Consider the following 12,073-nt stretch of genomic DNA (forward strand, 5'->3'; position numbering starts at 1 on the left):
CAGGTTTCTGGATACTAATGACATCAAGGGTTATGGGGACAGTGGGGAAAAATGGCGTAGAGGTAGATGATCAGCCATGATCTGTTTGAATGGCGGAGCAGGCTCAACAGGTCGAATGGCCTACTCCTGCTCCTTTTTCCTATGATCCTGGGATTAGAGTACATTGCACCCTTGAAGGAGCTAGCACAAGTACAAGTTACCATGGGCTGAATGGCTTCCTTTGGTGCTGTAATTTGTTTGACTATATGATATAATTTCAGAAACTGGGATCTGAATGCACTCCTGTCAATGAATTGGAACTGAGTTCCAATCCATACCCATACTCAATAAAAGGTATCTATCACTTGGCTTTAAGAGATACATGAGAAATAAATTACAGGAGCATCAACAGAAATCCTAGCAAACTGACAGTACTGGCAGTCCCAGAGAAGGGCACAAGGTTAGCATGGAAAATTGAACTTTTTCCCCCACCACTGTCTCCTGTTCTTTAAGATAGATTTGTTACAGCTCCACTGGCATTGACCTCCAGTTCATTACTCGAGTGTGATTTAGAGAGTTATTACTATTGGGCTCTCCAAGCCCTTGGGATGAATCACAGCTGAGCCAATCCTGTTCCCACCTGATGCCCACACGCATTCACTAAGATCACTTGGTAACCCTCGGAGACTTTGCCCTCCTATTGATATAGAGGCCAAATGCAGCGCTACTATCTCTTCCCCAGCTCAGATCAGCTAACTTTGTGCAGACCTTTTCTGATCTGCGCAGCTCAGCTACTCGGTGACTCAACGTGCTTAGTTAACAGGGGAGCTGTAGAATGGAATTTCATACTAACGCAGTTGGACTACTCTTGAGCTTAGTACATTAGTAATACATTACTGATCCCATGCAGTGCCTGATCCAAGGATGCTTGGTGCAGACACTGAGTGCCCCTTACCTCGTTGGCTCCAAAAATCCACCTACAAAACAAAAAACATTTATAGTGCTTTGCTAAAGCCGCAGAACATTTTCATTGAGTAATATTATTCACTACAGGTGGCTCAAACACTTTAAAGTAATTCACAAGCACTTTCAGATCTCATTTATTTTAATATATACAAAGACAGAAACTCTTACATTACATTTAAATACAATATTGTCAACAGAAAAATCAATCGGAATCAGATCCAAATTAGTTAGGTTCAAAGTTTATTAGAAGTTATAGGGAATTTCTGACACTACCGTCTTTCAAATCTCTTCTGTATTTAGGCACCAGTTCAAGAAACAAGACTTAAAAGGGTCTTTCAGGTAACGAGACCTTGCAGAATAGAATCAATACACATCAACTTATTGCACTGTGGAATCAACTTACATGTATACTGCGAGTTCAAAGGAACAAGCCATCTTCTACTGCCATTCAGACACTTGCCCTTTTTTTGCACCAAGCTGTGGGTTCAGTTGCTCTCTTCTATTTTTTGGGAGGTCTTCCTCTCACTTTACAGACCAATAGTGTTTCTTTGTAGCTCAAATGTCACAATAACATACAGCTGTGCTGAAGATTATGGATACGGTGACTGAATGGAGGAGTTATTGTTCCAATCGATCTCCTACCAATAATGCTCACTGAACAGCATGCTGCTTCTACCCTCCACACTCCGTTTTCTGGAGCCAACTGAAAGCACTGGGATATTTTGGTTTTACAAATGAAAACGCTTGATGTTATAGCAATTCCCCACACATACTCTACCGTACATTTTCTGTGAACTTTGCAAAAGGGTCTTCCAATAACAAATTGCCAGATTGAACAGAAATGAGAGAGTCATGAGGTTCTTGAAACGCTGTGACCACTTGTCTCTGTTACTGAACTGTTTAAAACACTAGATTGACTTCCATGGTCCATTTCTGATTGGTCAAAGCTAGTGTCACTACCATCACTACCACGCAGAGAAGGAAGTACGTAGGTCTCATTATCTTGTGTAGGACACATGTCCTGGTGGTCAGTTTTAGTGAGAACCCCCTCTTTGTTCTCAACTGTATGATAATTTAATGTGTTAAGGTCTGCTTCTGTTTTAAGACCACCACTGTGTGAAGACGACACTGCTTTTTTGTTTTCTTCAGAACTTGCACCTGGTTGGATATGGTCAATGGCACCAGAATCATTTAAAAGATCCTGGGTATTTGAGCTGCCATTGCTTAATGCCTCCATCATGTTGCTGGAGCCCTCTGTAGACGCATTCCGTTCTGGAGCTGCAATGCCTTCGGATATGATAGCTGCAGTCTCTGCCACCCAGTTCAGATCACCACTTAATGGGGTCACCTCAGAGTTTGCATTCTGCATGCGAACAGGCTGAATGCTATCTGCTAGGCTGGGAGCACCACTCAGCTGGGCTGCACCGGAAGCAGCTGTAAGAGGGTTGCCTGGGTCTGTGGGGCTCGGCTGCACACTATCTGTTGCAGTGTTGTTGTTGAGATTATCCTGGAGTGTTGTCTGGTTGGCCTGCCCAGCCTGTTGGTTCTGCAGCAACATTTCCTGAATCCGAATTTGCTGAAGGATGGCAGGGAGCTCGTAGTGATGGAAAAAGTATATCATTGAATGCTGGGGAAATAAAACACCCAATTAATGAGCAGGGTCAATGTTGAAAACAACTCACAGTTTACACAAGGCATCTCTTCATATAATATACACACAACGGGCGGCACAGTGGCGCAGTGGTTAGCACCGCAGCCTCACAGCTCCAGCGACCTGGGTTCAATTCTGGGTACTGCCTGTGTGGAGTTTGTAAGTTCTCCCTGTGTCTGCGTGGGTTTCCTCCGGGTGCTCCGGTTTCCTCCCACATGCCAAAGACTTGCAGGTTGATAGGTTAATTGGCCATTATAAATTGCCCCTAGTATAGGTAGGTGGTAGGGAAATATAGGGACAGGTGGGGATGTGGTAGGAATATGGAATTAGTGTAGGATTAGTATAAATGGGTGGTTGATGGTCGGCACAGACTCGGTGGGCCGAAGGGCCTGTTTCAGTGCTGTATCTCTAAACTAAACTAAACTTGGAAACAAATACAACACAATGCGAAAGCTGGGAGAGTGAACACTTGGGGTCTGAGACTGAAACCCTTGACTGACAGCTAGCCTTGCTTAGCTGTAAAGGCTGATATTTAGCAGCTGTTTAGGCTCCTGCATGGAGCTCTGTGCCTGACATTTGCGTTTTTGTTTTTACAAAGGCCATAACTGCCTATTTGTGACAGGACTCAGTATAGCTGACTCTCGACTTCTGCCTGTTCATTTCCTATTTCCTTTGACCTGTAATTGGGCTCACTTTTCCAATTGTGATGAACAGTTCATATCTAAAAGGTCAAGTTGTCTTTCCTCTTTTCAGATATTGCCTGTGTATTTCCATCATTATTTGTTTTAATTTCTTTTAAATTTAAATTTCTTCAATTGTCGGTTTTAAAAACTGAGGATGGGGACATAAAGCAGAAGTTTCACACAAACCGCTACTGTCTGAGAGGAGGTGGACCAAATCTCAAGTGAGCGAAGGAAGTTAACAGCCACCCAATCTTCAATCCACTGGCCCAAGGTCCTGCAACAAAAGAATCTCAACAACTCGCTGCATGACTAAGGTGCTTCACCAAGTGTGAAAGTACAATCGGGTCCTGCTCTTGTCTACTAAAACTGCTCACTATTCCAGGATCAGCTTGGAATGCAAAGATAACCTCTGGCTTCTTTTCTACACTGCAGACTGTCTTCTTAAACTCCTCTCCCCTCACCTCCAACAGTAAGTGCTAGGAGCTCATGGACAACTTTGTCTCTGAGACAGAGACCATCCGATCAACCGCCTCTGCTGTGTCCCTCCCTTCCACAAGCCCACTTCCTCTGAATTCCACCCAGCCCTAGCTCTGAACTTGCATTTTACTCTAGTTCCAATTCTATCTCCCCTCTTATCCTCTATGAGCATATCTTGCCCTTGAGACCCACCTCTTGCTCCCTCGACCCTATTCTCACTAAAGTGCTGACCACCTAACTTCTCCTCCTGGTCCACGTTATCCGATATTGTTAAGGTTCTCTCTCTTCAGATGTTGCCCCTCTCCCCTTTAAGTCTGTGTCAACACCCCTCTCAAAAGACCAACTCTTGACCCCCACCATCCTTGCAAACTACCGTCCCATCTCCAACCTCCCTTTCTTGTCCAAAGTCTTTGAACATGTTGTTGCCTCCCAAATCTGCACCTGTCCTTCCCGAAACTCCACGTTTGAATCCCTCCAATGAGGTTTCTGCCCCTTCCACGTACTGAAACTGTTCTTATCAAAGTCACAAATTACATCCTATGTGACTATGACGAAGGTAAACTATCCCTTCCTCCTCATCCTCCACCAGCCTTTGACACAGTTGACCACAACATCCTCCTCCAACGCCTCTCCACTGGTGTCCAGCTGGATGCGACTGCTCACATCTGGTTCTAATTGTAGTGAGAGTCATCACATGCAATAGCTTCTCTTCCCAATCCCTCGCTGTTACCTTTGATGCCCCTACGGATTTATCCTTGGCCCTCTATTTGTCATCTACGTGCTGCTCCTCATGACATCATACCAAAGAACAGTGTTAGTTTTCACATGTATGCTGATGACACCCAGCTCCAAGTCACCACCACTTCTCTCAACTCCTCCAACATTGCTAAATTATCAAGAGTGCTTAACCAACATTTAGTAGTGGATGCACAGAAATTTCATCCAATTAAATATTGGGAAGACTGAAATCAATGTTTTCAGTTCCCACTCCAAATGCCATACCCTAGCTACCAAATCTCTCCTCCTCCCTGGTAACTATCCAGGACTAAACCAGGCTGTTCGCAATCTTGGTGTCATATTACACCCCGAGATGAGCTTCCAACCACATATTCACGCCCTCATTAAGACCATCTATTTCCACCTCCGCAGCATTGCCTGACTTCATCCCTGTCTGAGCTCACCTGTTGCTGAATCCCTCATTCATGCTTTTGTTACCTCTAGACTTGACTATGCCAATCCACTCTTAGCTGGTCTCTCACATTTTACCTTCTGTAAATTTGAGGTCAGCCAAAACTCTACTGCCTGCATCTTAACTCGCACCAAGTCCCATTAACCTATTACCCCTGTGCTCGCTGACTTACATTGGCTACACTCAAGCTACGTCTTGATTTTAAACTTCTCATTTTTGTTTTCAAATCCCTCCAAGGTTTTGCCCCTCCCAACCTCAGCCATCTCCTCTAGCCACACATCCCTCCGGGACATCTGCGCCCATCAGTATCCCCTATTTGAAATCATTCCACCACTGGTGGCCGTGCCTTCCGGATCCAAGCTCTGGAATTCCCTCTCTACCTTGCTTTCTTCCTTTAAGAAACTCCTTAAAACCTACCTTTTTGACCAAGCTTTTGGTCATCTGACCTAATATCTCCATATGTGGCTCAATGTCATATTTTGTTTTACAATGCTCCTGTGAAGCACCTTGGTACATTTTATTAGGTAAAAGGCACGGTACAAATACAAGTTGTTGTCGTGAAATAGACACACAATAATGGACCTCAATATATAAAGTTGTATATACAAACAACATGAACAGTGTTGTACTATGACTAAATCAATGAGATACCGAAAAAAACTCCAGTAAAAAAAGTCTAGTACATAGGGCACCATCGAGTATAAAGGAGGCTGTACAGAGCTGAAGCAGACTGTGCTGAGTTAGTCAATCTTAAATGGAGCAACAGTAGGTATGCTAGAGTTGGTCTCAGGGATCTGGGGTGGGCTTCAGCCACTTCTGATCGCTAACCAATGACTCCTGCTGGGGTCAGTGTGATTTCTTTATTAGTTGTTTGTGGGATGTGGCGTCACTGGCTAGGCCAACATTTATTGCCCATCCCTAACTGCCCTGAGAAGATGTTAGTGAGCTGCCTTCTTGAAACGATGCAGTCCTTGGGGTGCAGGTACACCAACAGTACTGTTAGGGAAGGGAGTTCCAGGATTTTGACCCAGCGACAGTGAAGGAACGGAGATATAGTTTCAAGTCAGGATGGTGTGGGACTTGGATGGGGAACGTGCAGGTGGTGTTCCCATGCATCTGCTGCCCTTGTCTTTCTAGGTGGTAGAGGTCGCGGGTTTGGAAGGTGCTGTCAAAGGAATCATGGTGAGTTGTTGCAGTGCATCTTGTACATAGTACACACTGCTGCCACTGTGCGTCAGTGGTGGAGGGAGTGAATGTTGAAGGTTGTGGATAGAGTGCCAATCAAGTGGGTTGCTTTGTCCTGGATGGTGTCGAGCTTCTCGACTGTTGTTGGAGCTGCACCCGTCCAGGCAAGTGGAGAGTATTCCATCACACTCCTGACTTGTGCCTTATAGGGACAGTGGAGAGATAGGAGGCGAGTTACTCGCCACAAAATTCCCAGCCACCTGCTCTTGTAGCCACAGCTTTTATGTGGCTGGACCAGTTCAGTTTCTGGTCAATGGTGACCTTCAGGATGTTGATAATGAGGGATTCAGCAAAGGAAATGCCACTGAACGTCAAGGAGAGATGGTTAGATTCTCTCTCGAGATGGTCATTGCCTGGCACAAATGTTACTTGCCACTTATCAGCCCAAGCCTGGATGTGTAGCTCTTGCTACATATGGACATGGGCTGCTTCAGTATGAGTCGTCGCGAACGGTGCTGAACATTGTGCAGTCATCAGCAAACATTCCCACTTCTGACCTTAAGATGGAGAGAAGGTCACTGATGAAGCAGCTGAAGATGGTTGGGCCGAGAACTCTACTCTGAGGAACTGCTGCAGTGATGTCCTGGGACTGAGATGATTGACCTCCACCAACCACAACCATCTGCTAGGTATGACTCCAACATAACTTCAACCAGCAGAGAGATCCCCCCCGATGCCCACTGACTCCACTTTGCTGGGGCTCCTTGATGCCATACTCGGTCAAATGCTGCCTTGATGTCAAGGGAAGTCACATTCACCTCAACTCTGGAGTTCAGTTCCTTTGTCCATGTTTGGACCAAGGCTGTAATGAGCTCAGGAGCTGAGTGGCCCTGGCAGAACCCAAACTGAGCAGATCATATTGCTGAGCAATTGCCACTTGACAGCACTGTCGATGACCCCTTCCATCACTTTGCGGATGATCGGGAGTAGACTGATAGGACGGTAATTGGCCAGGTTGGATTTGTTCTGCTTTTTGTGCATAGGACATACCTGGGCAATTTTCCACATTGCCAGGTAGTTGCCAGTGTTGTAGCTGTACTGTAACAGCTTGGCTAGGGGCACAACTAGTTCTGAAGCCCAAGTCTTCAGTACTACTGCCAGAATGTTGTCAGGGCCCATAGCCTTTGCAGTATCCAGTGCCTTCAGACGTTTCTTGAGATCACGTGGAGTGAATCGGATTGGCTGTGATGCTGGGGACCACAGGAAGAGGCCTAGATGGATCATCCACTCGGCACTCATGGCTGAAGATGGATGCAAATGCTTCAGCCTTGTCTTTTGCACCAATGTGCTGGGTTCCCCCTTTGTTGAGGAGGGGGATATTTGTAGAGTCTCCTCCTCTTGTCAATTGTTTAATTGTCCACCATCATTCACGACAGGATGTGGCAGGACTGCAAAGCTGAGATCTGATCTGTTGGTTGTGGGATCGCTTGGTCCCGTCTATTGCATGCTGTTTCCGCTGTCTGGCATGCAAGTAGTCCTATGTTGTAGTTTCACCATGCTGACACCTCATTTTGAGGTATGCCCGGTGCTGCTCCTGGTATGCCCTCCTGCACTCTTCATTGAAGCAAGGTTGGTCCCCCCGGCTTGATGGTAATGATAGAGTGGGGGATATGCTGGGCCATGAGGTTACAGATTGTGGTCGAGTAATATTAACTGGGACAGTTTTAGTGTGAAAAGAATTGAGGGAACAGAATTCTTGAGGTGCATTCAGGAGAACATTTTTGGCCAGCATGTAGCAAATCCAACAACAGAGGGTGCAGCTTAAGACTTACTTTTAGGAAGTGAGGACAGGCAGGTGGAAGGAGTGGCAGTGGGAGAGCATTTTGTGGTAGTGATCATAATTCAGTCAGTGTTAACATAATTATGGAAAAGGACAAGGATAGAACAGAAGTTTGAGTTCTCAAATGGGGCAAGGCCAATTTTACTAAGCTTAGGAGTGATTTAGCAAAAGTGGACTGGAAACAGCTTCTTGAAGGTAAATCTGTGTCAGAACAGTGGAAGGCATTCAAAGGGGAGATTCAAGGGGTTCAGAGTAAACATGTTCCAATAAAGAAAAAGGTGGGACAGCCAAATCTAGAGCCCATGGTTGTCAAGAAGCTTACAGGGTAAGATAAGGCAGAAAAGAAAAGCTTATGTCCGACACAGAGAATTCAATACTACAGAAAGCCGAGAGGAGTACAGGAAATGGAGGGTGAAATCAAAAAGGAAATTAGGAAAGCTAAGAGAGGGCATGAAAGAGTATTGGCAAGCAAAATCAAGGTGAAACCGAAGATATTTTATCAATACATTAAGAGTAAGAGGATAACTAAGGAAAGAATAGGGCCCATTAAAAACCAAAAAGGCAACCTATATGTAGGGGTGGAAGATGTTGGTATTGTTCTTAATGAATACTTTGCATCTGTCTTCACAAAAGGCGGCAACAATGCAGATATTATAGTTAAGGAAGAGGGGTTGGATGAAGCATTGAATGTGATAAACATCGGGAGAGAGGAAGCAGATTAATGGGATTAGCATCCTTGAAAGCTGATAAGTCACCAGGGCCAGATGAAATGCACCCCAGGCTGTTTAAAAAAAGCGAGAGAGGAAAAAACGGAAGTCTGACGTTCATTTTCCAGTCCTCACTGGATACAGGTGTGGTGCCGGAGGATTGGAGAACTGCTAACGTCGTACCTCTGTTTAAAAAGGGAGCGAGGAACTGAGTGAATAATTACAGGCCAGTCTGTCTAACCTCAGTCGTGGGCAAATTATTGGAATCAGTTCTGAGATACAGGATAAACTGTCACTTAGAAAGGCACAGCTTAATCAAGGATAACCAGCATGGATTTGTTAAGGGAAGATCTTGTTTGACTAACGTGAACAAATATTTTGAGCAAGTAAAAGATAGATTGATGAGGGTAGTGCAGTTGATGTGGTCTACATAGATTTTAGCAAGGCTTTTGACAAGATCACACATGGCAGACTTGTTATAAAAATAAAAGCCCATGGAATCCAGGAAAATGTAGCAAGGTGGATACAAAATTGGCTCAGTGGCAGGAAACAAAGGGTAATTGTTGACGGATGTTTTTGCGACTGGAGGGTTGTTTCCTGTGGCGTTCCGCAGGGTTCAGTAGTGGGTCCCCTGCTTTTTGTGGTATATATTAACAATTTGGACGTCAATGTAGGGGGCATGATCAAGAAGTTTGCGGACAACACAAAGATTGGCCATGTGGTAGATAGTGAGGAGGGTAGCTGTAGGCTGCAGGAAGATAGCGATGGACTGGTCAGGTGGACAGAAAAGTAGCAAATGAAATTCAACCCAGAGAAGTGTGAGGTGATGCATTTGGGGAGGTCAAACAAGGTAAAGGAATACACAATTAATGGGAGAATAGTAAGAGGTGTCAAGGAAGTGAGGGACCTTGGAGTGAATGTCCACAGATCCTTGAAGGTCGCAAGACAGGTCGATAAGGTGGTTAAGACAGCATATGGAATCCTTTTCTTTATTAGCTGTGGTATAGAATATAAGAGCAGGGAGGTTATGCTGGAACTGTACTACTCATTGGTTAGGCCACTTGAGTACTGTGTGCAGTTCTGGTCACTTCATTACAGAAAGGATGTAATTGCACTAGAGAGGGTACAGGGAGATTTACGAGGATGTTGCTGGGCCTGGAAAAATGCAGCTAGGAAAAGATTGGATAGTCTGGAGTTGTTCTCCTTGGAACAGAGAAGGCCGAGGGGAGATCTGATTGAAATATACAAAATTGTGAGCGGCCTGAACACAGTGGATGTAAGGAGCCTATTTTACATGAGCAGTGAGGTCAGTGACTAGGGGGCATAGATTTAAAGTGATTGGTAGAAAGATTAGAGGGGAGATGAGGAAATATTTTTTCACCCAGAGGGTGGTGAGGGTCTGGAACTCTCTGCCTCAAAGGATAGTAGAGGCAGAAATCCTCAACTCGTTTAAAAGGTGTCTGGATATGCACCTCAAGTGCCGTAACCTGCAGGGCTATGGACCAAATGCTGGAAGGTGGGATTAGACTGGGTGGCTCGGTTTTTGGCCGGCGCAAACACGATGGGTCAAGTGGCGTCTTTCTGTGCAGTAAACTTTCTATGATTCTATGCTGCTGCTGATAGCCCACAGCACCTCATGGATGCCCAATTTTGAGTTGCTAGATCTGTTTGAAATCTATCCCATTTAGCACAGTGGTAGTACCACACAACACGATGGTGGGTAGTCTCAAAGTGAAGACAGGACTTTGTCTCCACAAGGACTATGCGGTAGTCACTCCTACCAACACTGTCATGGGCAGATGCATCTGCAACAGGTAGATTGGGGAGGACGAGGTGAAGTAGGTTTTCCCTCACTACCTGCTGCAGACCTAGGCTAACAGCTATGTCCTTTAGGACTTGGCCAGCACGGTCAGTAGTGTGCGCCCGAGCAACTTTTGGTGACGGACATTCAAGTCCCCTACCCAGAGTACATGTTGGGCCCTTGCTTCCCTCAGTGCTTCTTCCAATTGGTGTTCAACATGGAGAAGCACTGATTCAACAGCCGAGGGAGGGGGGGGGGGGGAGGGGGGGTAGATGGTAAGGAGGTTTCCTTGCCCATGTTTGACCCAATGCCATGAGACTTCATGGGGTCTGGAGTCAATGTTGAGGACTCCCACGGCAACTCCCTCACTTTCTATCCTATCAAATTTAGCAGTGATGCTTTGCAAATTTACAAGATCCAATATCCCTCACCAGACTCACAAGTGAAGAATGGCTATCTGGCACCTAGAGCCATACACTAGCAAGAACATAAGAAATAGGAGCAGGAGGCCATTCAGCCCTTCCAGCCTGTTCCACTGAATGGGTGATCATCTACCTCAACTCCACTTACGCACCCTATCTCCACAATCATGATTCCCTTAGTAACCAAAAATCTATCAATCTCTCTCTTGAATATACCCAGTAACTTGAATATACCCAGTGACTTGAGTATTCAGAGCCCTCTGGGATACAAAAAGGGTTTTGGAATCTTTAGAATTGAGTGGAGAAATTTTTCAATTGTTTTCTTTCCTTTAACCATTCCTGTATCCATGGTAATATATTACCCCAACCCCATGAGCTCTTATCTTGTGCATCAACCTTTCTTGTAGCACCTGAACAAATGCTTTTTGAAAGTCCAAATATCCTACTGGTCCTCTATCTACCCTGCTCGTTGCATGCTCCAAAAACTAATAGATTCGTCAAACACGATTTCCCTTTCATAAAACCATGTTAGGCTCACCGCATCTGGAATACTGTGTGCAGTTTTGTCTCCACATTTAAGAAAGGATATACCTGCATTGGTGCAGCAAAAATTTACTGAATTGGTCTCTGGGATGAGGGGGTTGTCCTATGATGAGGTTGAGGAAACTGGACCGATATTCTCTGGAGTTTAGAAGAATGTCTCAATCTAATTGAGACATAAACGATTCTGAAAGGGCTTGATAGGGTAGAAACTGAGAGATTGTTCCCACTGATCAAGGAATCTAGAACACAGGGACACAGTCTCAGGATAAGGGGCCAATCACTCAGTACTGAGAGGAGGAGATATTACTACACTCAAAGGGTTGTGAATCTTTGGAATTCTTTACCCCAGAAGGTTGTGGATGCTCCATCATTGAATACATTTCAGGCTGGGATAGATAGATTTTTGGTCTCGCAGGGAATCAAGGTATTTGGGGAGCGGGCAGGAAAGTGGAATTGAAGCCCAAGATCAGTCATGATCGTATCGAATGGCAAAGTAGGCTCGAAGGGCCATTTGGTCTACTTCTGCTCCTATTTCTTGTGTTAATCATATGATTTTCTAAGTGCCCAGTCACTACTGCTTTTCTTGATATCTGATGTCAGGATAACTGGTCGGTAGTTTCCTATTTTCTC

At 45.1% G+C, this 12,073-nt stretch overlaps 1 protein-coding gene across 2 annotated transcripts in view; it reads right to left on the minus strand.

Moving 5' to 3' along the window:
• Positions 1 to 1,057: 1,057 nt before the first annotated feature.
• Positions 1,058 to 12,073, minus strand: part of tmem259 (transmembrane protein 259) — a 78,591-nt gene continuing 67,575 nt past the window's right edge. Inside the window, exon 11 of one of the 2 annotated variants that reach the window (XM_068016470.1) lies at positions 1,058 to 2,572. In XM_068016470.1, the coding sequence (XP_067872571.1) occupies positions 1,796 to 2,572 (777 nt within the window). In that variant the 3' untranslated portion in view covers positions 1,058 to 1,795. The remainder of the gene's footprint in view (positions 2,573 to 12,073) is intronic. The other variant, XM_068016469.1, reaches the window with a different exon arrangement.

This window comes from Heterodontus francisci, chromosome 36 (genome assembly GCF_036365525.1).
Source record: "Heterodontus francisci isolate sHetFra1 chromosome 36, sHetFra1.hap1, whole genome shotgun sequence".
NCBI lineage: Eukaryota > Metazoa > Chordata > Chondrichthyes > Heterodontiformes > Heterodontidae > Heterodontus > Heterodontus francisci.